The sequence below is a fragment of the Channa argus genome, chromosome 5 (genome assembly GCF_033026475.1).
Source record: "Channa argus isolate prfri chromosome 5, Channa argus male v1.0, whole genome shotgun sequence".
Classification (NCBI taxonomy): Eukaryota; Metazoa; Chordata; class Actinopteri; order Anabantiformes; family Channidae; genus Channa; species Channa argus.
The window spans coordinates 19,094,466-19,116,698 of NC_090201.1; the positions used below are offsets into that span (position 1 = coordinate 19,094,466).

General features: G+C 41.5%; 1 protein-coding gene across 2 annotated transcripts in view; it reads right to left on the reverse strand.

The window, feature by feature from the left end:
- Positions 1-282: 282 nt before the first annotated feature.
- Positions 283-22,233, reverse strand: part of gli1 (GLI family zinc finger 1) — a 48,708-nt gene continuing 26,757 nt past the window's right edge. The window contains exons 2-14 of one of the 2 annotated variants that reach the window (XR_010914468.1): positions 12,701-12,810; positions 10,331-10,563; positions 9,569-9,670; positions 9,242-9,443; positions 8,498-8,666; positions 7,986-8,093; positions 7,070-7,210; positions 6,808-6,957; positions 6,353-6,517; positions 5,916-6,158; positions 5,376-5,697; positions 1,026-4,157; positions 283-927 (exon numbers count right to left, since the gene is read on the reverse strand). Coding sequence is in view for 1 of the 2 variants with exons in the window: in XM_067505264.1 (XP_067361365.1) it covers positions 1,585-4,157; positions 5,376-5,697; positions 5,916-6,158; positions 6,353-6,517; positions 6,808-6,957; positions 7,070-7,210; positions 7,986-8,093; positions 8,498-8,666; positions 9,242-9,443; positions 9,569-9,670; positions 10,331-10,563; positions 12,701-12,771 (4,479 nt within the window). In the remaining variant the exon portion in view is untranslated. Of the gene's footprint in view, positions 4,158-5,375; positions 5,698-5,915; positions 6,159-6,352; positions 6,518-6,807; positions 6,958-7,069; positions 7,211-7,985; positions 8,094-8,497; positions 8,667-9,241; positions 9,444-9,568; positions 9,671-10,330; positions 10,564-12,700; positions 12,811-22,233 lie in introns of both variants that reach the window. The other variant, XM_067505264.1, reaches the window with a different exon arrangement.

The following is a 22,233-nucleotide window of genomic DNA, read 5'->3' on the forward strand; positions in this document are numbered from 1 at the left end:
CTAATGTTTAGGGCCACTCAATCATTTAAATACATAGTACAATTATCATCTTTCTGAGAAAACATAACCTTGTAAAAGTAGAATTTATGGCAGAGCTGCTGTACTTAATTGTATTAGATTGTACAGATGAACCTAATTAAAAGGCGAGTGAGTGTAGTTCAATAGTTGCACAGAAGAACCCCAGCGCACCTTTACAATGTATTTTAATTCAATGACAGCAAATAATTCCCTGGTCCTTTATTTCTTCTATTCTGAATTTGTAACAAATTTTTTTCCAAATAACTCCTCTTTGGGATTACAGTCAAAGATGCAGCAGTACTGTACTATGAATGTACCTCAATTTCTCAAATATAGGCAACTGCTTTTTCAACACATACAAACAAACTTGGGTTTCACTGAAAATAGCTGTCATCTTCAGCTGACTTAGAAGTCGTAGTTTGGGTTAATTTTTGAATATATCAGACCTATAATAATGTAGAGCTGAGGGCTGCACACATATATTTTAGCTTTACTCATCACCCCTCCTTTATGTACCTTAGGAAGAAAAAAAGGCACTTTTTGTTTGCAGTTATGAATACAACTGACTAAAAGTACACTGCTGCTTTAGGAACACTTAAGAGTAAACATGTGGAGTGCAAACTGTCTGGAAAGGCAATTAAAACATGATCTGAACACCAAATATTCAAACAAGTCCTGAGTGTCTGCGTGTAAGCGGTGTGTGTGTGTGTGTATGTGAGTGTCTGTCTGTGTGTGTACATATGTGGGAATACTGATATGCCACCGGTGCAGTGTGTTGTTCACAAGGAAGAAATTCCTAGCAATACAGATTAATATTTAGTAGCACCAAGAAATGATTTTTCACTCGCTAAAAGAATATTTTTCACCTCTCATCAAACAACCATCTCATCAACAACAGCTTCCACTGACCTTCAGAATCCAAGCACAAGACAGGGTTTGATTTAGCCAATGTCTCATTGTCATATAAGTCTACACAGCATATATAAATGTATGCAAAACATATTTACATGTATCCTTCTCTGCTCCACTGTTGCCATGGCCTGATGTGACCGGAATGCCTGTTTACAAAAGATCATCATAAGTTTAATATCAGGCATGAGGCACCAAATAATACAAAGTACAGAGACAGCGAGGGAGTAATACACCAAGGGAGATTGATCAGGCACCTTTGGTTTTAAGGTTTTGGGGCGGGGTACAGACAGTTTTATAAACCTGTGGTGGGATCACATCACTAGCTTACAACCAAAACACATTTTTCATAGCGTTATTTCTTGCCAGTTTAGGATCCCGTTTTGGATCGCGTTTTTCTCGAAACACCGGTTAATCTGCTTGCTTTACATATATAGGCTTATGGTGGTGTATAAAACTGCCCAGACTAATCACATGAAAGTTTCCATTCAAATGTTTGTCTGATGTCATGCTATACCTTTCTTGCAATGTAAAAGAGAAAATTACTAAATGCAACATGAAGTGTTTTAAACCCCAGACTGATTACATCAAGTCCTCACTCCAAATGTCTCAGTTTGATTGTTAGGCTGAAATTTGCTTAGCTGCCTGAGTCTTCCTCTATGACAGTGTGTTCAGGTACTTATTCTCCCCTGCCAGCGAGGTAAGCATGGATGTCATATCACCCACGGCCATGTTGGACAGACCATTGCCTGCAGCTAGGGTGACAGAAGTCTGAGGGGTGGTGAGGCGGGACGAGGCCTGGGAGGAACATCCCGGCTGACCCTGGAGGAGATTGTTTACTGGGCTGAACGAGGAAGACTCTGCATCGTCAATGATGGAGGTGAAGTCTATGCGTGCATTGTCCAGGTCCAGGTTTTCTAAGGCATTAGAGATGGGGCCAGATTCAGGATAGGGAGCCATGGGAGCAGACTTAGGGCCACCTGTTGGGTCCAGATTAGATGCCATACTAGGCTGTTGGTTAATACAAGGCCCATTTGGGGGATCCATGTGTTTCTCCATTTCCATGCTGATCTGTCCTGAGTAGTAAATGTTGTTATTGGATGGTGAGTACATTTCTGATTGTGGGTGTTGTGGATGTTGGACTGGAGGAAGTCTAACCCCTCGTCTGGGGCTAGAAGTAGAGTGGACAGGACTAAGGTGAGGTGGGCTGCCCATGTAGCCTCCTCCTCCCTGTGACAGACTGTTCTGGCGACTGAGAGGCTTGCGTCCCTGAGGAGGCCTGGGCACCACCATCTCCTGGCCATAACACGGGCCTTGGAGAGCTGCCAGCTGCTGGTCTTTAGGTGTCACAGAGCTGGGCCCTTGACTGTGGGCCGGTGGGCTCATGACAAGGTTCTGGTTGGGGTAGGAAGGATAAGTCTGGCCGGAGTAAAGATTCTGGTTTTGGTGCTGTGGACTGTGCTGCATCATTGCTGTCTGGCCACTCATATCCATATTTTCAGAGATAGGCGGATGTTTGATCCCACTCTGCTGCTGCTGCTGCTCTTGTTGCTGCTCCCACATGAGTGCTTGCTGGGACTGCACATAATTCCTCACCATCATCTCTTTTACCTGCATCATGGGAGTCTCTGACCTCTGCTCCTCTGAAAGAGCAGAACCAGCACAACCCAAATTCAAGCCCCCACCACCAGGGAAAGTGTTTTGATTCTGCCCTTGAAAGTCGCAACTGGGTTTGTTAGAATTTCTCATCATAACTTGGCCTGTCTGTTGTGGGTAACCTTGAGCCTGCTGGAGAAGCATCCTCTGCTGCTGGAGCTTAGCACTTTGACAGGCATCTCCACCCCCCATCCCAGGGTGAAACTGCTGCTCAGGCTTGATTGTGAGTTTGTGTGTTCCATCAGGACTGTTATAGAGCCCTGTCTGATTGCTGAAGTGGGCCTGTGTCTGGTGAGGGTGCAGGCTGGGATTTGAATACTGCATTCCTTGCTGGTTCTGGAGTGCATGGGGCGAAGTTTGGACTTGGTTATGATTGTCACTCCAAGGACCTTCGGCATCACCACCTTGGCCTATGCCAGGATAATGTGGGCCTGAAGGACTGAGCTGGCAGGTGCTCATGCCGTACTCAGCCTGTTGAAGAAGAGTATTAGACATTCCGCCTGAATGAATAGACCTCGACTGGCCCAATGGATTTCCATTAACCCTGGAAGTGACTTCCCCTCCCTGGTTCTGGAATTGCCCCTGCATGTAGGCCTGTTCTGGACAGCCCAAAGTGTCATGGCTTAGCGACAGCTGATTTGAAAGAGGACCTCCACGTCCAACTCCACCAAGACTTTGATGCTGTTGCTGGTACCCCATAAAGCTTCTTTCTCCAGGTGGCATCATCATGGAACGATCCCTGGTATCAACAGGGCCAAGGTGGGGCTCCATACCCATAGCCTCCATCATTACATTCTCTGTAATACTAGGTGGCCGAGGAGAATACAAGTGTCGGGCAAGACTGGTGTCAGAGCCACGGTGTTGGAGTGCATTCCTTCGGCCCATCATGGCCACATTATTAAGGCTATTGAAGCGCTTCGGGAGAGCTTGTGGATCTGCTGCTGATCGAACTGGGTCACTGGCTCTCCTGCTGTTGTTACCTGGAGCCTGGTGAGGGTAGATGACACCAGTGCCGTACTCTGTGTTGGCACTGTGCCTACGTGGACCACTGTGTTGAAGGAAAGGAGGCAGTGGCTGACCCTGGTACTCACGTAAAACACCTCCCCTTCTGCTAGGAGTTGCTGGATGCTCCATGTTGGGTAAAGGAGTAGGTGGTGGTCCACCAGTTGCTGCAGCGTATTTGGCTTTTAGGCTGTATTGCTGGGCAGGTGTTAAATTAGGAAGACCTGGCAATCCTCCTCCCCCAGGACATGGGACTCCCCTGCGATTGATTTCAGGAGAGAGGGGGTCTCCTCCATTTTGTTCTTGGCCAAGGTGGTGACATCCTCCCCCTCCCGTTCCTGCAATTTGTGAAACATCACTGGAGCGACGGCTGGACAGGTAAGGAGACACCATAGAGGAGCGACGGCTGACGGTATATGCAGAGCTTAGGCTGCTAGTGCCGCTTCCTCTCCTATCATTAGAAGAGCAGCCAACTGAAGTTCCACCTCCTAACTCGTGGTTGGACAGCTCCATAACACGTCGATTTGAAAGGAGGGGAGAAGGTGCACACATCCCCAAATTCTCCCCTGAACCTGAAAATGCATATTGAAGAGGTGAAAACTTGACTTGTGGCCCTAGGATGTTTTTATTTTACTGAATTATGTCTCTCAAAAAAACCCAAAATCACTTACAGTCATGTGCAAAAGGCAGCACTCCCTCTTTTAATTCTAGGTTTTTGTGTAAAAACAAACAAACAAACAAACAAAAAAGAATCACCAGATCATAGCAGGTCTCAGTATTAGGCAAACACAGCTTCAGACAAAAAACACAATTTTTTTGTGAATGTTTTTGCCCATGCTATTTTTTATAAAAAAAAAAAAAAAAAAAAAAAAAAGCTAAAAAGAAAAAAAAATGAGCGAATACTTGATTTAATTAATTATTTGCTTAAGGATCCACCTTACCCAACTATAACTTGAGGTTATTGTTTGACTTTCAATCTTTAATATTGTTGTGGACAAATTTCTTCTTTACAACATTGCTTCAGTTGATCGAGGATTTTGGGCATTCACTTACGAACAGCTCTTAAGGTCCCACCACAGCATTTCAACTGGGTCTAGACTTGGATCACGACTTTGACCAGGCCAGTATATAGAACATAGTTCATGGTAGACTCAATGACTGCCCAGGTCATTGAGGTCTTGCCCAGGTCCTGTAGCCAAAAGCCCAAATAAGTCCACTGTGGTCTCATTTCATCATCTGATCAAATGCAGTTTTGCAAACCTCAGTTTTGCTCGTATGTTATTTTTAGACAGAAAAGGCTTTTCCCTGTTCCCAGTGTGCTGGGACGTCCACTCCTGGGAAAACTCACTCACTGTCTTGAATGTTTTCCACCTTTGAATAATCTTTATTGTTTAGAAACTTTTTTTAACCCTTTCCAGATTGATGTGCAGCAGTGCTTGGTATTACCCACATGTTGTTACCTTTTTGGCTTCAGTTTCGTCAACTAAATAATTGCATGATGAATAAAATGTAATGTTATTTTTCGTCTTAGGTTGCATTTGCTAATACTATCATACTATTTTTAATATGTTTTCTCACACACAGACACACACAAACACACACATACACAACAAACAAACATAGACTTAAAAGAGCGGGTACTAACTTTTGTACATGACTGTAGATCTGTTATATTATAGTAATACAAATCATTCCTTAGTCCAGAAAAATATTCTATTTTCTTCAACAATTCATATATGCATAAACATATACAAAGAATATGACTATAATTACAATGTCACTGAATTTACCAGGAATTGAAGGTAGCTTGTTGTTGGCACAGCGGCCAGGAGGAGTTGGCCTACGGATTTGCTTAAGCTTGTCAATCTTCAAGTTCTCCAGCCTCTTCAAAGCCTGTGCTGACATTCCCATTGTTCCTCCTACACTTCCTGATTCCCCTCCTCCTCCTCCTCCTGCTACACCTGTTACTCCATCCTCCAGAGCTGTGAGATCCTCCAAGCTCCCAGCAGCATTCAGGTTCATCTCCACCCCACTGTCATTGTTGTTGGTGCTTCCCAGTGGGGAACGTTCGCTACTGCAGGATGACTGACCACCAGGACTTGGTTGAGATTTCTTAAAGAAGTGATAAATTAATTGTTGCGTCTGCTTTAAAATGTCAAATGCTAGAAACATTAAAGTATAAGTATATATTCTATTCGTATATATTTGTACTTAAAAAGGCATACAATTATTGAGTATAATGGTGCTTTTGTTTTAGCTAACTTTAACATTTATTTTGGCCCATTTCATTTAAGTCACCCAGCAGGTCCTCAATAAATTATATTACTCACTAGAGCAGTCTCAGGTGCCAAGAGTTTGCAGTCTTCCCTGCGTATCTCTTCTTTCTCCAGCAGGAGTTCAGAGTTCTGGCCTCCAGGGGTCATAACAGAGCCAGGTGGTCGAGGGCCTGTGTCTCCACGATGCTTCTTGGTGATGTGGGCTTCTGGGCCATGTACTGTTTTCACGTGCTTACGCAGAGAGCTTGGATCTGTATATCGCTTAGTGCAGCCAGGGATCTTACACACGTAAGGTTTCTGCCAAGGTGCAAAGTGTCAGTCAATATGTTGTTTATGTGTAGACCAGCTTGCTTCCATAATATCAAAGATTAGATAGGTTAAGTGTGGTTTGCAACTGTAATATTGCTGCTAATGTATACAGTCAACACACGAACTTAATCATGTGGCTAAACTGCTTTTATAGATACTATCAGTGGTGTATACTAGAGTACCTCGTTGGAGTGAGTTCGGTTCTGGTGCTTGGCTCTGTCTGAAGCGTTAGAAAAGGCCTTGTTGCAGCCTTCATGTTCACACACATACGGTTTCTCCCCAGTGTGAGAGCGCAGGTGGGTCTTCAGGTTTTCCAGACGAGAGTAGGCCTTATTACAGCCTTCAAACTAAACAAAGAAATGTAAGTTTTGTTCGTAAAGTTGGAATAAAAAAAATGAATACTAATATCTATTCTGAATTCATATTTGTTTGGACTGTAGCTTGTTAAACATTAACTGCCTATCTATACAATTTTCATTTCATATGCATAAAAGGAGTTTTCAAGACCTTCTGCAATTTGTACACTTAAAAAACAGCGTATATTCTGGTGGAAAACCCCTATCTTCTATTAAATTAAAATGAAAGGACTTCACAACTGAGGCAATTAAATTTAAGACGGTGAACAGGATTTACTCACAGTGCACTTGTGTGGCTTCTCTCCGGTGTGCCTGCGCATATGAACCACCAGCATGTACTGGGCTTTGAAAGGCCTCTGTTCTCGGGAGCATTCCTGCCAGTGACACACGAACTCCTTCTTCTCACCATGGATGTGCTCATTGTTGATGTGCTGCAGATAGTGAAATAAACAGGAAGACGAACATATGAATCATCTACGTCACATACAGTGTCAGATGCAACCACGTCTTTTTAACTCCACCTTTCACACAAATATTTCTTACATGAACTAATTGGTCTTGTGTGTCAAACTCCTTGTTGCAACTTTCCCAGCGACAGTTAGTTTCATAGATGGCCTCTGGTTCCGGTTTCCCATCCTCTTTGTCCAAGTCATCTCTGCCATCCAGAAGACCCAAGAGAGGGTCCTGATAAAACAAACATACATGTTAAAAACTGTTGTATAAACTTACATCCTGTTTTATTATTTGTTGGTGAATTTCACCTCACATTTCAAGACCAATTATTAAGTTAAAACCAGGAAACAACCAACAGTGCCATTACATTTTCATAATGATCCCACGATGGTGGAACGAGCTACCAAACGCTACATGCTCAGCTGACTCTCTCCCAATATTCAAAAAACTGCTGAAAACTGAACTCTTCCGCATCTTCCTATGCGCTTAAATCTCTTAAAAAAAAAAAAAAACTTTCTGCTCTCTTGCACTTGTACCTCGTGAACTGTGAACACTTTTCTGATAGGACTTTGCTTTGATGTTTTCTCCTTGACTTAGATTTTTGCTTGCCTTGTACCTCACTTGTAAGTCGCTTTGGATAAAAGCGTCTGCTAAATGACTAAATGTAAATGTAAATGTAAATAAAACTGTAGATAGTAACCACATCTCACTTATATTACATTAGATATCAGTCAGTCCAATAATTCACTGTTGATATGAGCAAGGTTCTTTTTCAAATATGACTACATAATTGTAGACCATAATAGTATAGTCAGAAAAGCTAAAACATGTTTACTAAGCACAGTTTTTGTGACCTAATGCTACTGTTCTTTATTCCTCTCATTTTAAAACAGACTCTCAGGCTATTCTATTCCTGAACGCAAAATCTAAGTTGAAAAGTCAAAGTATACTTGTGTGAAAGGTCAAACAGCTTGTACATTATTAGAAAAGGGCACAGTTATACTACCTGAGTACCAGTGGAAGAAGGACTCGCCACATCTCCCTCTGACCTCTCCTCCAGGCTCTTCACATTCATGCCATCCATCACACTTCCAAGCCCTGGCTCTGTTTTCAGCTACGAAACAAATGTACAATGTATTTCAAAGTCATTAACATTCAGACAAGTCTCACAAATTTGAATTCTTCATATTGTGTTAAAGTTCTACAACACTTTTATAGGGCTTTCTACCCAAAGTGCTTTACAGTGTTATCATTCATCCATTCACAATCACAATAACACACAATTACACACACAAATAACACAAGGTGGGGGAGCTGGCCTGCATTCACCACGAGACCCTAATTTAGGGTTAGTTTCTTGCTCAAAGACGCTTCACTACCAGGAGAAGCCGGGAATTAAATCAATAATCCTGCGTTGCGTGGAAAACTGCTCTACTTCCTGAACCACAGTTGCCCCAATATCGATACAGAATTGCTCTGACTGCTTTAGAATGTGAATGAGTGAGAAAACTGTCTTACATGTCCATGCTTGGGTGGAGCGTCTAGCCGAGGGTTGTGTGGACGTAAGCGGGAAGCTTGGCAGGGGCCTGGTGTGTGTCCACCGAGAGATGTCCCCCCACTTCCACCATACAAGGACCCTTGTTGCCTGGATTGGCAGTTTATGTTGCTGGAGTAACCCAGGGATGGACTGTGGAGTAGGAGACAAAGCAACTTTAGGGGAACAAAGTACCTGACAGATGCATGAGGTTGTATTTAAACTAAAATGTATACATCCACTAGTTAATTTTGTCATGATGAATATTTGTTTATTCTTTGTTGTTATACTGGAATTTTACAAATTTTTTGCCCATTTGCCCAATTTTTTTACTGATTTGCCTTCATCTCATCACGTGTTGGCTGAGCAAATACTCACTCAGCCTGGAGATATCAAGTTGGAACAGCAAGCACAGCTGAACAGGTGAATTACACAAAAATTGTGATTTATTCTTTATTACTCTAATTTGCGTTCATTTCATGCTGTTTTTTTCCCTAGCAGTGGTGGCTTTAGGAATTTCATTGACTCATGCTTAGCAGATGTGTGTGGGAATCTGTGTAACAACAAACTTCAGGCCTAGGGTCAAAACGCTGTATATTCTGAGGCTTTGCAATATTCAGCAGCTACTTTGTATCCAATACCTCGTCTGAGGAGGTATTAGATATCAATGTCAACTGACTCACAAATGCATTTTAGATCTCAATTAACAGAAGAGGGAAACATCTGACCTCATGGCGCTCACAGAAAGGTGGCCGTAAGAGCTGGCCCCATTGGGGTTGCAGCGAGAGTTGCCAAAGGCCACCAAGGAGTTGGGTGATGTCCGGATGACTGTTTGCAGGTCTACACTGGCATCAGATAGAGGAGAGATAGACAGTGCTCTCTTTTTACTTAGTTTCATGTATATGGAACGTGGTGTGGAAAACCTTGACCCTAAATGGCGGTGGATGAAAAGAACACAAGGATTAGCTTTGATCATAAATAAAAAAGGCTTTCGTTTAAAATTCAATTAAAGCAGTCCACACTACATCCACAGTAATAACTGGATTGTTCCTTACCATCACCTGACCCAATCTGTTCAGAGCCAGGCTGAACCTGAAAGAAGTTATGATGAGAGGACATCATGTTGTTCTGGTTACAGTAGGGGGTGCTATTGCCACCTGCAAGCCATGATGGACAGGGAGACAAATCAGTGAAGCAGACAAGTAGTTTCTTAGATTGTGAGCCCATGTGCACATTAGCTAATTCACAAAGGGATACTACCTGAACAAGCCTGATACACATTCATTTGATGATGAAGGTACAACTGTACATCAAGGCACTTGGAAAGTCTCGTTTATCTTTTTTTGAGGGAATGAATAGACATAACTATAATATGTCTATAATATGGTAAAAATAGCATAAAAAGACTGTAAAATTATCCACTGGCATCCACACTGATACTGGAATTTCCTGTACAGTTAAACCCACTCTAAAACTATCAATACATTTTTATTTAACAGCCACAGTGTAACAATAAGCAGGTGACATTTGTCTGGTATTTCTTTTTGTAAAGCCTATTCCTATTTAATGTTCACATGGTTTATTTGTCTGTTTCGACTTCATGTTAGATACTAAGTAATTTCGATTCATCCAAACCGCTGGTTTCTGTTAACTCACATTATATAAACAGACACTGTATGTCTCAGCAGCACAATTATACTCCTGTTGGTTCCTATTTATCTGGGCACTTTCGGTTTCTTACCATCTCTCAGATATCATTAAATCCTAATCAGTAGCAGCTGTGAGTTAAAGGAGATCTAAAGGATACTCTGACTCACCATCTGTGGGAAGCATGCCCCTGTGGCCCATCATGCTGTGTGGCGGGGGAGCCTGAGGGGGCCTCATGTATTGATCCATGCAGTGGCCAATTCCCTGTCCTGGTCCTGATCCATGAGTCATACTGGGAGTCATGGGGTTATACATAGCGCGGCAGTCCTGGGGAGGCCCGTTGAGGAGAGGGGCACGCAGCGAAGACACATCACTGTAAGGAGACTGGTCTGATGGGACTAAGCTACAAATATCAAAGAAACACTGTTATAATTTACGTAAAATAATCTTGATTTTTTTTGTGAATACTACAAATAAGCATTGACTGGAGCTGTAAAAATAGTTGACTATAGTAGATGTGCTTTTTTCTCCGTATCGGGAAAGAAAATAATGCCACTCATAACAATGTTAGGACCTTAGTATTGTATTCTGCTGTACCTAATGAAGAGACATTACAAAACTGACATTTTCAGTGTTCAACAGTGTGGAGGGTAAATACAGTAACACGTGCGATAAATATAAACATCAATAAATGAGCATGGTGAATTGGAAAGAAATATGGTCAAAAACAACAAAATAAAAAAGGCAAGCATAAGTGTTTCTGCTTACTTAAAAGCTTTTTTTATTAATACAACTTCACCTCGAAGCCGAAGCAGGTAAACTGCCCAAGAAGGCACTCTGGGTAGTCTACATGCTTTTCCTGAGGATCTGAACTCTGAGGGTGAAAGGGTCCAGACTCCTTCACTTCTCTAATCTGTTGTGGTACTGTTGTCTCACCACTAGGTGGGGTATAGCACTTATCCTAATCTACTTTGTGGAAATTTACTCCTCTGGGTTTTCCCCCTTTCAAACTACAGAAGTGAAGCTTCATTGGAACTTTCCAGTCCTCTTTCAATTCATTTTCTGACCTTTCCTCAGTCTCAGGCAAAGTCTGCCTCTGCAGCTCTTTTACTTCTATTTTGCCCATCTCGTTCCTGCCCTAAAGCAGCAGACTTCATCTAGCCACCTTCTCATAAGTCTTTCTTTCAATGCTTTTTTCCTTTCAGCATAATGTGTATTCCACACAGGAGCTTAATCTGTGCTCTCTAATCCACAATGTGCCCCCCCCGGAATTTACCTCCCTCTCATTCTCACTCTTTCCCCTCTCTCTCTCTCTCTTTTCCCATTCATCCATTTTATTCTTCTTCTGTTTCTCCCTCTCTCGCTCTCTCTCTTATCCCCCTCTGTCCTTTCTGTCTCATTCTATCTCCTCTTCCTTTCTTCCTTGTCCTCCTCCTGCTCCTCTGTCTTTCTCTGTCCTGCCCAGCCACCTTTCTCTCCAGCTCTCTCTGGGTAACCTGAGCGGGGCGCGAGGCAGTCATGCAGAGCGCAGCGGGGCCTGGTCAGCCTGTAATTAGCAGCTGTCAGAGAGAGGCCGCAACCTGGGTGGCATGAAGAAAGGAGGGGAGGGAGGATGATGGAGGGAGGAGTGAGGGGCTGAGCTAGAACTGTGTCCACAACAATTGCAGCAGGACCTGAGCTTCTGCACTCTCAGAATATCCCTGCCTCTGTGACATTATGAGGTACTTTTGCTGTATGATGAGTAACTTTTGTGCTATGTAATAAGGAGCTACTGTTAATCCAATTTGTTTGTTGATAACATTTTTAATATGTAGGCAAAAAGAGGTTTGATTAGAAGCAGGAGTATCTCTTCTTCTTTAAATAGACCTGACTACACCTTTAAGTATGACTTATTTACATGGCAGATTTTGTTTTGATTGTTTTCAAACTTTTAGGTTGGTAGAAATATTAAAAAATTAGAAAGATGTGGTTTAAGGGGATGTGTTCCTGTGAGCTTGCCAGATTTGATATGTTCATGCCAGTGCAGTGACCAAAACCTATGCTCACAGACCATTTATGGCAACCTGTGCTTCGGAAGAGATGCTGCAGAGAAGTGCTAGCAGGCAAACTGTTCATCAAGAAACAGCTCCACCACAAATCGTGATTTAAAGTGTGTGTCATGGTCACAATTCTTGTTTGGAAAAGTGAAGGGCTCCTTCTCAAAAATATTAATTCATGTTTGTTTGCTTTTTAACAAAGAAAAAAAATATATATATAGCCTGTCCATATATGAATTAATATGACTACAGGCTAATATATTGTTATTAGAATTTAGTGACTCTAAAATCTTCATACTGGCATCTGACTACAGATCTTTCACTTGCACGCACAGGGTTACATCAGACTTCTAATGTTATTCTCAGTCTAAATGAAAATAAGCATATTTACTGAAATGCCAGCCTCCTGTAAAATAGTGCAGAATTTATATTGACCAAAAAAAAAGGTAAAAGCCACTAAGTGATGAATGAGGACATGGCACATGCACATGCCAGCTGCCTTACCCTCTTGAGGGCTGGTTGGGAGAGGTCTCATAGTGATACAGCCCCTGGTGTGGCTGCATGTCCACTGGCATTGGAGCTCCAAAACCTGCCGCTCCCCCTACACCCTGGACCTGAAACAGAGACAAGAACATAGTTGGGAGTGAAGAGAGGAAATCCAAACAGACCCAACCCAACCAAACTAAACTAAACTATACCAAAAAGAAAGCCAAACAGGCAAAAACAATTGTGGTTGTGGAAAAAAAAAAAAAGAATATGAAGGATGTTAATAACAGACAAGACCAAACCAAGCAAAACAGTTCAAACACAAAATAAGCTCTCCCTCAAAAGTTTCCATCATACTTATTTTAAATAGAGCTGGTACAAATTACAAAATCCTTTGGTAAAGTAAAATTAGAAATGTAAAACAGCAGTGGCAATAAAACAAAGTGCATTATAGAAAAGTTTTGCAGGTGTCAAATCTACTTTAATCCATTTTATACATACACATACATCTTTAGACAAATGAAACAAATCCACATGATTTCATAAAACTATCACGAATGACCTCTTAATGGCAATTTTATTCCTGCTCAAAATAATAACTGTCACCTCTGGAATCTGGACTTTGTGTTTTTCCATTTTGTAAGTTTTCTGCTTTCATTGGATCAGAGAAAAAAGCCTAAAAATTACCCTTTTCCATCATAGCTGGCTGCATACAAAGCCTTTAGGTGATGAGAAGGTTCTGATGTGCCCTCATATACTCCTACACATTACACAAAACCCTGTGACACAAACTGTGGGCTTGGCTGTAATCTCTATTCTCTAAACAGTGTCTTGCACCTCAAATGCTGTTAAAAGACACTGAAAACCTACTGCACCTTCCCATCCTGGAAAGTAGTGATCACGACGGAAAAGACATATACAGAGGAAGCTTATAGTTAGTTGCTAACATGCTAACTGATTAAAATGAGAGTGGAACAGAGCAGCCCTTTATAGCAGACTCGTTCTGAAAGGGAATCTTTCAGCAAGAGTCTGTGTGTGTGAGGTAATTCTACCTGAACAAGCACCTGCTCATTACATCAAACCAGACTGGTGCGAGTACTACTAATCAGAACTGAGGCCTCATACATGTTAAAAGAGGTAATTATGACCAAAAAAGTTATTCCATACACGGTCATAGCTACGGCAAATGAAGGGTCACGACTAAAGGGTGATTGTTTATTAAACTCAGCTTTATCCTTAAACATGTTTGTGTAAATGTGTCTATATCACAATATTACCTTTCTTTTGTTTGTGATCAGTAACACCGTTTTATTTATGTAACAATAAACTGATAAAAACTAGAATGAAGACACACAGAACTAACGCGATTTTATGGTGAAAATTACACTGGGCCTAGTTAAATTACACTTTTATTATATAAAAGTTAAAACAAACAAACAAATCATTTACAAATGTATCTTTACAAAAAGTGAGAAGTGAGTTGGGGGTGAGTTGGGGTGTTCTCATTTATACATTTTCATACCTGCTATTTTATAACTGCTTTGATGTATGCTCTATTAAATCATTTTTAATCTGATCGAAAAAATTGTTGCGAAAAATAGTTGTAAATGTGACTTTCTGAAGATAACGTCTGTTGTACAGACCTAAATTCATATGAATGTTGAACCAAAATCTGGCATTGCTTCTGTTCGTGTAACAAGTGTAACAAGTGTGACCCACCCACCAAGCCTGGGAAAGCTGCTATCCACTGCAGATAAAAGCATGCTACTAGATATGCAGTAGCACAAGTGTTAAAAGGGCAGTGGGGACCTATTTAAGCCCACAAGCCAACAGGGGGATTTGATACACAAAGTTAGCAAGTGGCTAAATGATGTGGGCGGTTCCACAGCTAATTGCACATAGTCAGCACCAACGTCAGATGTGTGTATGATAATTAGCCGGAAGTGCTAAATAGAGATCTTGTTAAGCATGTCAGCTGTCCAGAACTAATAAATACCAAGAAGGGGATCCCCAAACACCCCCCCCCCACACACACACACACACACACACAAAATGATGCACCTGTCAGCGTTGTCAGAGGGTGTCAGAAAATTTAGACTGTCTTTCAATTTAGACTGTTTTGTGAGGATACTTCTTATTCTAATATTGTTGTTGAAGACATACTGACTAGTCCTCGCAACAGCACAGGGCAGTTTAAAGATTTATCACTGAGGTAAAGATGAATTTTAGGTTGGGAATGTCAGTATGTCAGTGAAAGCGAACACAAGCACGAGTATAATAGTAGAAGTTGTACTGCGTAGGCCCAGTAGCAACTGCATAAAAGTGTGTGTATTTGCAGTGCAGAGTGTGTGTCTATGTGTTCGATATGATAAATTGTGGTGGCTCTTTGAGAAACAGTGAATAATGTATAAGACAACCTGTGCAAAAGCAAGTTTTTGAAAAATATGTTTTTTGGTGTGTTACTGATGTAGCATTAAATACACACACTCATCTGTGTTTTTTGTAATTTGTAAGGTACACAGTTAACACTGATCCATTACTGTCTGAGCACCTCTGTGTACAGGAAATCATATTGGTAATTTATGTATGTGCAACACCAGATATGCTTTGAGAGAATACCACCTACCAAGATGCAAATATAAAAACGGTGAGTCTCAAGAGATATATTGCATGTCATTTGTTTTTTGTCAAACCTGTGTTGTGTCTAATCTTGCACAGTTAAAACATCCATTCAAAGCATATCTGCTGAATATATCTATCTATCTATCTATCTATATCTCTATATCGATATATATATATATATAATTAACCCATGAATCCAGTATCAAATTCCTGAATTGTGTTTGCCCACAATGCACAGCATCAGGCTCAGTTACGGCAGCACATTGCGTTCACCAAAGAAAAAAGACAAATCTCTCTTATCTCGTTATTACGAGATACGAGAACTTGTCAGAACCTGCCTTAGATCAGGTTTTTACGATATCTTCAGTATCAATATCTATCCAGGATTCATGAACTACAACCAAATCCCCATGGTGGAGATTTAGTCATTGCCATATATTCATCTGCCATTTCAAATAACACGTGCCATCTTTGATCTGTGAAAATTAAACTCATAATAGTCCTACTGAGACATGAAACATTTACTGAAATAATCCATTTCATAGAAATTGATTTTTTTTATTTTATCACTTTTAAATAGGGAAAACTTGTGTGTATCTGTCTATGTGGAAATAGAATTTATGTTGTATAAATATGTGTAGATGGGTTATTTTATACATGTGTGGTGCTGACAGAGGTGTTGTGGCATTGTGCTATTTTAGGTCAATATTTTGTGAGAAACTCCAAGGGATTTTATTCCCCCGGTGTAATTTTGTGGTGCTGGGTTTAAGAGGGATAGGGCAGCACCATGTTAAAAACCCCAGGGCTATAAATCAAATGGCTAACTAAACAAGACTGATCCACGAGCTGGGCAGGACCCAAAGGGCTCGGGATGAGGACAGGATGTCCAGCCACTTTCTACACCCACAACCTCCCTATTCAAACACTCCAACTTCACCCATACCCTGCAACATCACCACCCTGCACAAAGGGCCTGACATCTCTAATCTTGCACAGTTAAAACATCCATACAAAGAAAAATAATGAAACCGGTGTGAAAACATTAATATACTCATGGTTGCCTTTTTGAGTCCAATTACTCAATTACTGGATATTTCTAAACAAGCCCAAGGAGTCCTGACTGTGGTTTGTCGTAATACATTTCCATTCTGGCTTACCTACTTACTTACCAAACCAACACAGCTTACCACCAATAAATAAAATATGGTTTTACATCATTAATAGACCATTACTCACTCACTGTCAGAAACCCAACCAGTGCACTGTAAAGATTCAAGACTCAGCAAAAACTGATACTAACTACAAGAGCAGATTTGGTCCCGTTTTTTCGATAAAGAGAATCAAACACAGATTTATGTTACCATTAAAAGAGGGAATAACGGTGAATCCATAAGCATACTGAGTATACTGTAGGTGTCTTTTTTATATGATGTCCCACTAAATTCAGTTGTCAGGCGACAGGTTGTATTTTTTAGTGTACAAAGAGAAACATTGTTTAAGCCTGCACAGTTTGACCATTTGTGACATTCCCATAAAGCATCGGTCCTCCTCCCTCGGAGTCTCCGGAGAGAATTTCCACAGGTCAATGATCGTGTCGGACAAAAGGCCTGATCTGGCCCTGCTCCCTATGCTTCTACACTCCTCTGCTCTTGGGTGTAACATTAAACTGGGGCTCACACATGCCCCCACTCGCCCACTCTACGTACTGTGTGTGTGTGTGTGTGTGTGTGTGTGTGATTTGCTGGCTAATCTATTACTTGCACAAACACAAAACTGTCTAAATAAAACTCATGTCTGTGGAGCATGTTGTGCAGTGTAAACACCCATCAGAAAGTATCCCCCCCCCCCCACCCTCTCCCTCGTTCCCTTCTGTCCTCTTCTTATTCAGCCTTTCCCACTGCCTTGTATCTCTATCTATCTCTTGCTCCCCTTCTCCCGCGCTGCCTCCTCCTTCTCGCTCATTCCCTCTCTCCCCCTCTCCGCTCATTCCTGCTCTTGCGACCTCTCCCTCGCCCCTCCCCCTCTTGGCGGAGCTGCAGTCGAGGTGGGTGTTCTCTGGCTGTTATGACTTGAGAGACGATAATGGCAGCTATAATGTAGCCAGCCGTTCCTGATGTGGCTGGGCTTGTGGGGGATTCTGTTGTGTTAGGGCTGGAGACGGAGCATATGAGGGAGGGGGGACGAAGGCGGGGCTCGGGCCCTCAGCCAACCACAATCCAGATTGTACCTCATTTTCGTTTTCTTTTCCCCCCTCTTCTTTCTTTCTCTCCTCACCCGCCGACTTTTCCTTGCCGTGTTGTTTTCCTTCAGTGGTAAACTTTGTTTTTAAATTCTGGCCTTGTTTTTGTAACCCCCCCACCCAACACAGACTATCCTCCTTCCCTGCATTTCTCCCCCCACTCTTCCCTGTGTTTTTTACCCCTTTTACTTGGAGTCAGAATTCCAACCAGCTGTTGTAATTTGATGGGGGCTAAAGGTGTGACCACCGAAAAGCCACAGGGCTGAGACATCTCTGTAAAGTACAATAAGCCCCAATCACTGATCTGCTGCACAGAGGATTAATGTTGGATGTACATCATGAACAGCCATTTTGAATTTGATTTAAAAAGCTTTCGCTCTTGTTAAGCCTATGACAGGCATTTTCAATACCACACAATAAAGTACAAATATTGTGTGTGGGAACAAGTTACAGCATATTACTACAGTACCATTTGGTGAATTGAGTATGTTGTGATGATGCAATCATATTTGTGCAAATGGATAGAAGTTTTTGCAACGTATAACTGAAGCATGTAGGAAAATAAAATCATGCAGGTACTTTTTGCACAATGTTAATTTAATTAAAAGAGGCATAGTTTTGGTCATGAGGTTTTTGTATGACAAGCATCCATGACAAATCTGTAACATTTAGGTTTTTTTGCACATGCTAAGTCATCTACCTAATGTAAATCATGGTGAGGGAAAAGTTCTGAAACGTTCTTTACATAGGTGACTTGGCAAATCGTGTTCTTGTTACCATAATCAGAAAATTCAACAACACAAAATTACGTAAATAGAGCATGCAAACCACTTGGCTTAAAATAATAAGATTCAACTAAAAATTGTAATTTGTACTAACAAATGGTTATTTATGAATAAGCATTTGTTTATTCATGAATTTGCTAGTGAGTGATCCTGGGGTCAAGAGTGAAAAACCTGTCATTTAGCAGCTGTGTTGAGAAAGAGGAATCCTTGAAGCCCTGAACTAATGTTTACTAGACTACCAGTGTGGTTTAATATAGTCAACACTGTAACCCTGGTTTCAACCCCACTGATTCACACCTCACATATCCCTGTACTGTAAACTGTGGGCTGAGGAGGCTGTGTTGCTGATGTCTCACTACTGAGGTTCTCACCTTGTCAAAATGGCAGAATGAAACGTTGATCCTTTGTTGCTAAACTGCCAGAGTGACTGATGACAGACATTAGGGGGCTTGAGCGCGGCACATCAACTTGACTACAGTACTAACGGTGTGGAAAAGAGTAGGTGATGAGTCTTTGTGAAGTTTGTTTTTAAGTTAATGTTAGCTCAACATAATGAAAAGTGGTCAGAGCAGCAGAGGAAAAGAGTTATGCACATACTATAAAGAGGCAGAGAAGAACAAAGAAACTAAAATACTAGTTTAACGCACTGATGAAGGACTTTAAATGCATCTCTGCATTAGCTATAGACTCATGATTACTATTTTGCCACCTTTGTAACTGTTGGTTTAAATAGTCTGTGATTTAACAGTGCTTGTTTTCAGATTAGGAGTGGTTCACCTCTACTTGTTTTCATTTGTCTGTACAAGCCCCATTTTGTATTAGACGGTCACCAAGCTGCTGTTTCTAGAAGGCAGCTTGATTTGTCAGGTCTGGGATTTAAACCAACAACTCTATCAAGATGAGCAACTTCCTCTTCTGCCTCCCCTTAACTTGCAGTTCATTCACTCCTCCGCAACTCCATGTTTTCTCCGTCCCCTCTCCAGGCCACCCACTTGCCATCCTGCACATACCTGTGGTTGCCTGTACCCTGCTCCTCTCCTGTCCTCCCTCCTTTCTCTTTACCTTCCTCTCTTTTAACTTGTACAGTACTATCAAACTCTTGCCTTCCCCACTTCTACTACTTCTACTTCTCCATGCCAATGTATCAGGTACGTAATGACCCAACCACAATTATTTCTTTGAACTCCTTTTAAGGAGCAGAGCCAAAAGAAACAGGCGGGGGGAAAAGTAGAAGGATGGATGGATAAAGCAGATGAGAGTTTCAATTCACACAGCTGGCTCCCAGCTGTAGACTGAGGCAGCACACAGAAATGCTCCATCTATAAACAACTAGGAGCCCAACCCCCATTTTAAAGAAAAAGAACAAAGATTTGTCGCAGTAAATCTAGATAAGCACTTCTCTTCACCTTCACCTCTGTACATCACCCAACTGACTGTTGACCTTTTGCCTCATGTCCTTTCTATGTACAATGTACTTTCTGTCCACTTTAATGTCCACTGTCACTATGTCAGTTAAAGTACAAATCCAGGCCCTGTCAATCCTCTCCCCTCAATCATCTCCCTCAGACTAACAAAGGGCAACTGGCCTATGCAGAAATACACTCGTTCTTGCGAATACTGAAACAGATCCCCACACCAAGGAAGAAAACCAGATAATCTATTCAGTTTATAGAAAGACCACAATGATTATAAGAAAAATAATAATCCTAACTGTCTTGGGTGGGCAGGCGGTATTTATAACCAGCCTTTCTGCTACTTATATTCCTTAGCTGTATAACACAGCTGGAAGCGAGGGCGGAGAGAGAGGAGGTGTAAAACTCATGAGGAAAAGAGACAGAGGGGCTCCAGAGAATGAAAGGGGGAGTGTGTGTGGAGGGGGGGAGGGAAATACCCAAAACATGTGTGTGGCTAGGAGCAAAGAAAAGCAGAAAAATAGACACAGACAGAGAGTACACTAGTGTGCGTCTGTATCTTTATATGTGTATTTGTTTTCGGTGTGTGGGGAAACGCAGTTCCTACAAACAATGACAGCAGCAAATGAGCGAGGCCTGCAGCCCTGCAGGCCACCAGGCAAACATAGTGACCACAGCTCTGAGAGAGCAAGGGAGGTACAGGACACAGACAACACAGCCTTTACCCTGAACAGGATTATCAAAATGCCTTGTGAAATTCACTGGCCACTAACGCCTTCATTACTGATCTTCAGTTTCAGCGTGTGAAGGGTTTTTGTTGCGCTGTTGACCATAGAGGACAACAAAATGGTTTGATATGAAGGGAGATGCTGGTGTCCATGAGAAGGTTCAATCTCAGAGAGGCACATGAGAAAAGAATGAATCTATGTTGCAAACATAGACACACAACTAAGAGAGCTGAACAATAAAAGTTATGAATAAAAACTGCACCAAAGCTGCTGTAGAACCCTGCACTACATACAGGATCATTCCAAAGACTAAATGAACAGGGATTAAGACCAAGAGATATGACTAAGTATGCTAATGTAAAAGTTTTTTTTTTTTTTTTGTCCTTTCGGCTTTTCCCATGAGGTCAGGGTCGCCACAGCGGATCATTGTCCGCATGTTGATTTGGCACAGTTTTTACGCTGGATGCCCTTCCTGACGCAACCCTCCCCAATTTCTACCGATCTTGGAACGGCACTGCACAGGAGGGGGAGGGGAATGGGCTGTTAGGGGTTCAGTGTCTTGCCCAGGGACATTTCGACATATACAGCCAGGGCTGGGGATCGAACCACTCACCCTGTGGTCCGTGGACGACTGCCTTTACCAACTGAGCTTCAGCCGCCCCATGCCAATGTAAAAGTTTACTAATTTTAAAAATATCACAGCTCAGTCAGTGCTTGAGTGTCAATAATTAACACTAATAATAAATAAACATGTGATTTAAAACAGTTACAAACTGTTTCAACAATCACTGCCCCTGTGGTTCTGACCATGTTTACAAATTGTCACAGTTCGAAGCCCAGTTGTCACCATACTTGAAGAACAGATGCTAACCACCGAGTAAATATGTCAATGGACATTCAGATCTTAAAACAGTACTCGACAGATTGAGTATTACACTCCCACACTGTTGGACAGTTAAAGCAAAAATACTTAAGTCAGAGTTTCAGTGGTGTTAATGAAACAGTCAACCCTCTGAAAAAGATGTGTTATCAAAGCATTGGTATGATGGAAAACAAACCTAAAATAAACTTATGGGTGGATTAAGGTTAAGGCTGGATAGTATGGAGCTATAACTATATGTTATTTTCAAGTAATTTTATTTGTGTGCTGAAGCTGTTCCCACTGTGACATCACACCAGGGACCCACGAGGAGAAGCTCACCTCCATCCAGAGCTGTGCTGAAGTTATAAAAAACAGTACGGAGGCAGAGTTGGCACTGCAGCCAAATGACGAGCAAGGCAGGACGCTGGGGGAGTACTTTTAACACTAACTACCTTATGAACTTTAAACAAGCACATCCATGAAACCTGTTTCAGAACAGCAGGATCTTAGGAATACAGCATGTGTGTACTAGAGTTGTGCCAACTGCCTCGTGTGATGTTATTTAAAATTATTTATATCTCTTAGTAAACTTAGACATGATCCTGTTGTTATGAAACATCCTGCCTCAAGTTTGCAATAGCAGGCTTTTTCCCTTAAGATTTAGTATCAGACTACAGTCTACAGTTAAAAGATCAATACATATTTACATTTATAATGATATATTTTTCTCTATTTACTGTACTTGATAGTAAAAGCAGTCATATATTGGGAGTGTAAAAAACTAAAACTGATAGAGGTGAGAAGTTAATCTGGGCAAATCTAAGCAACTTTAAGTGAATAAAGAGTGTGTTAAAATATACTCATTATTTATAAAAATGAGACCAAAAAAAGTCCATAATATCA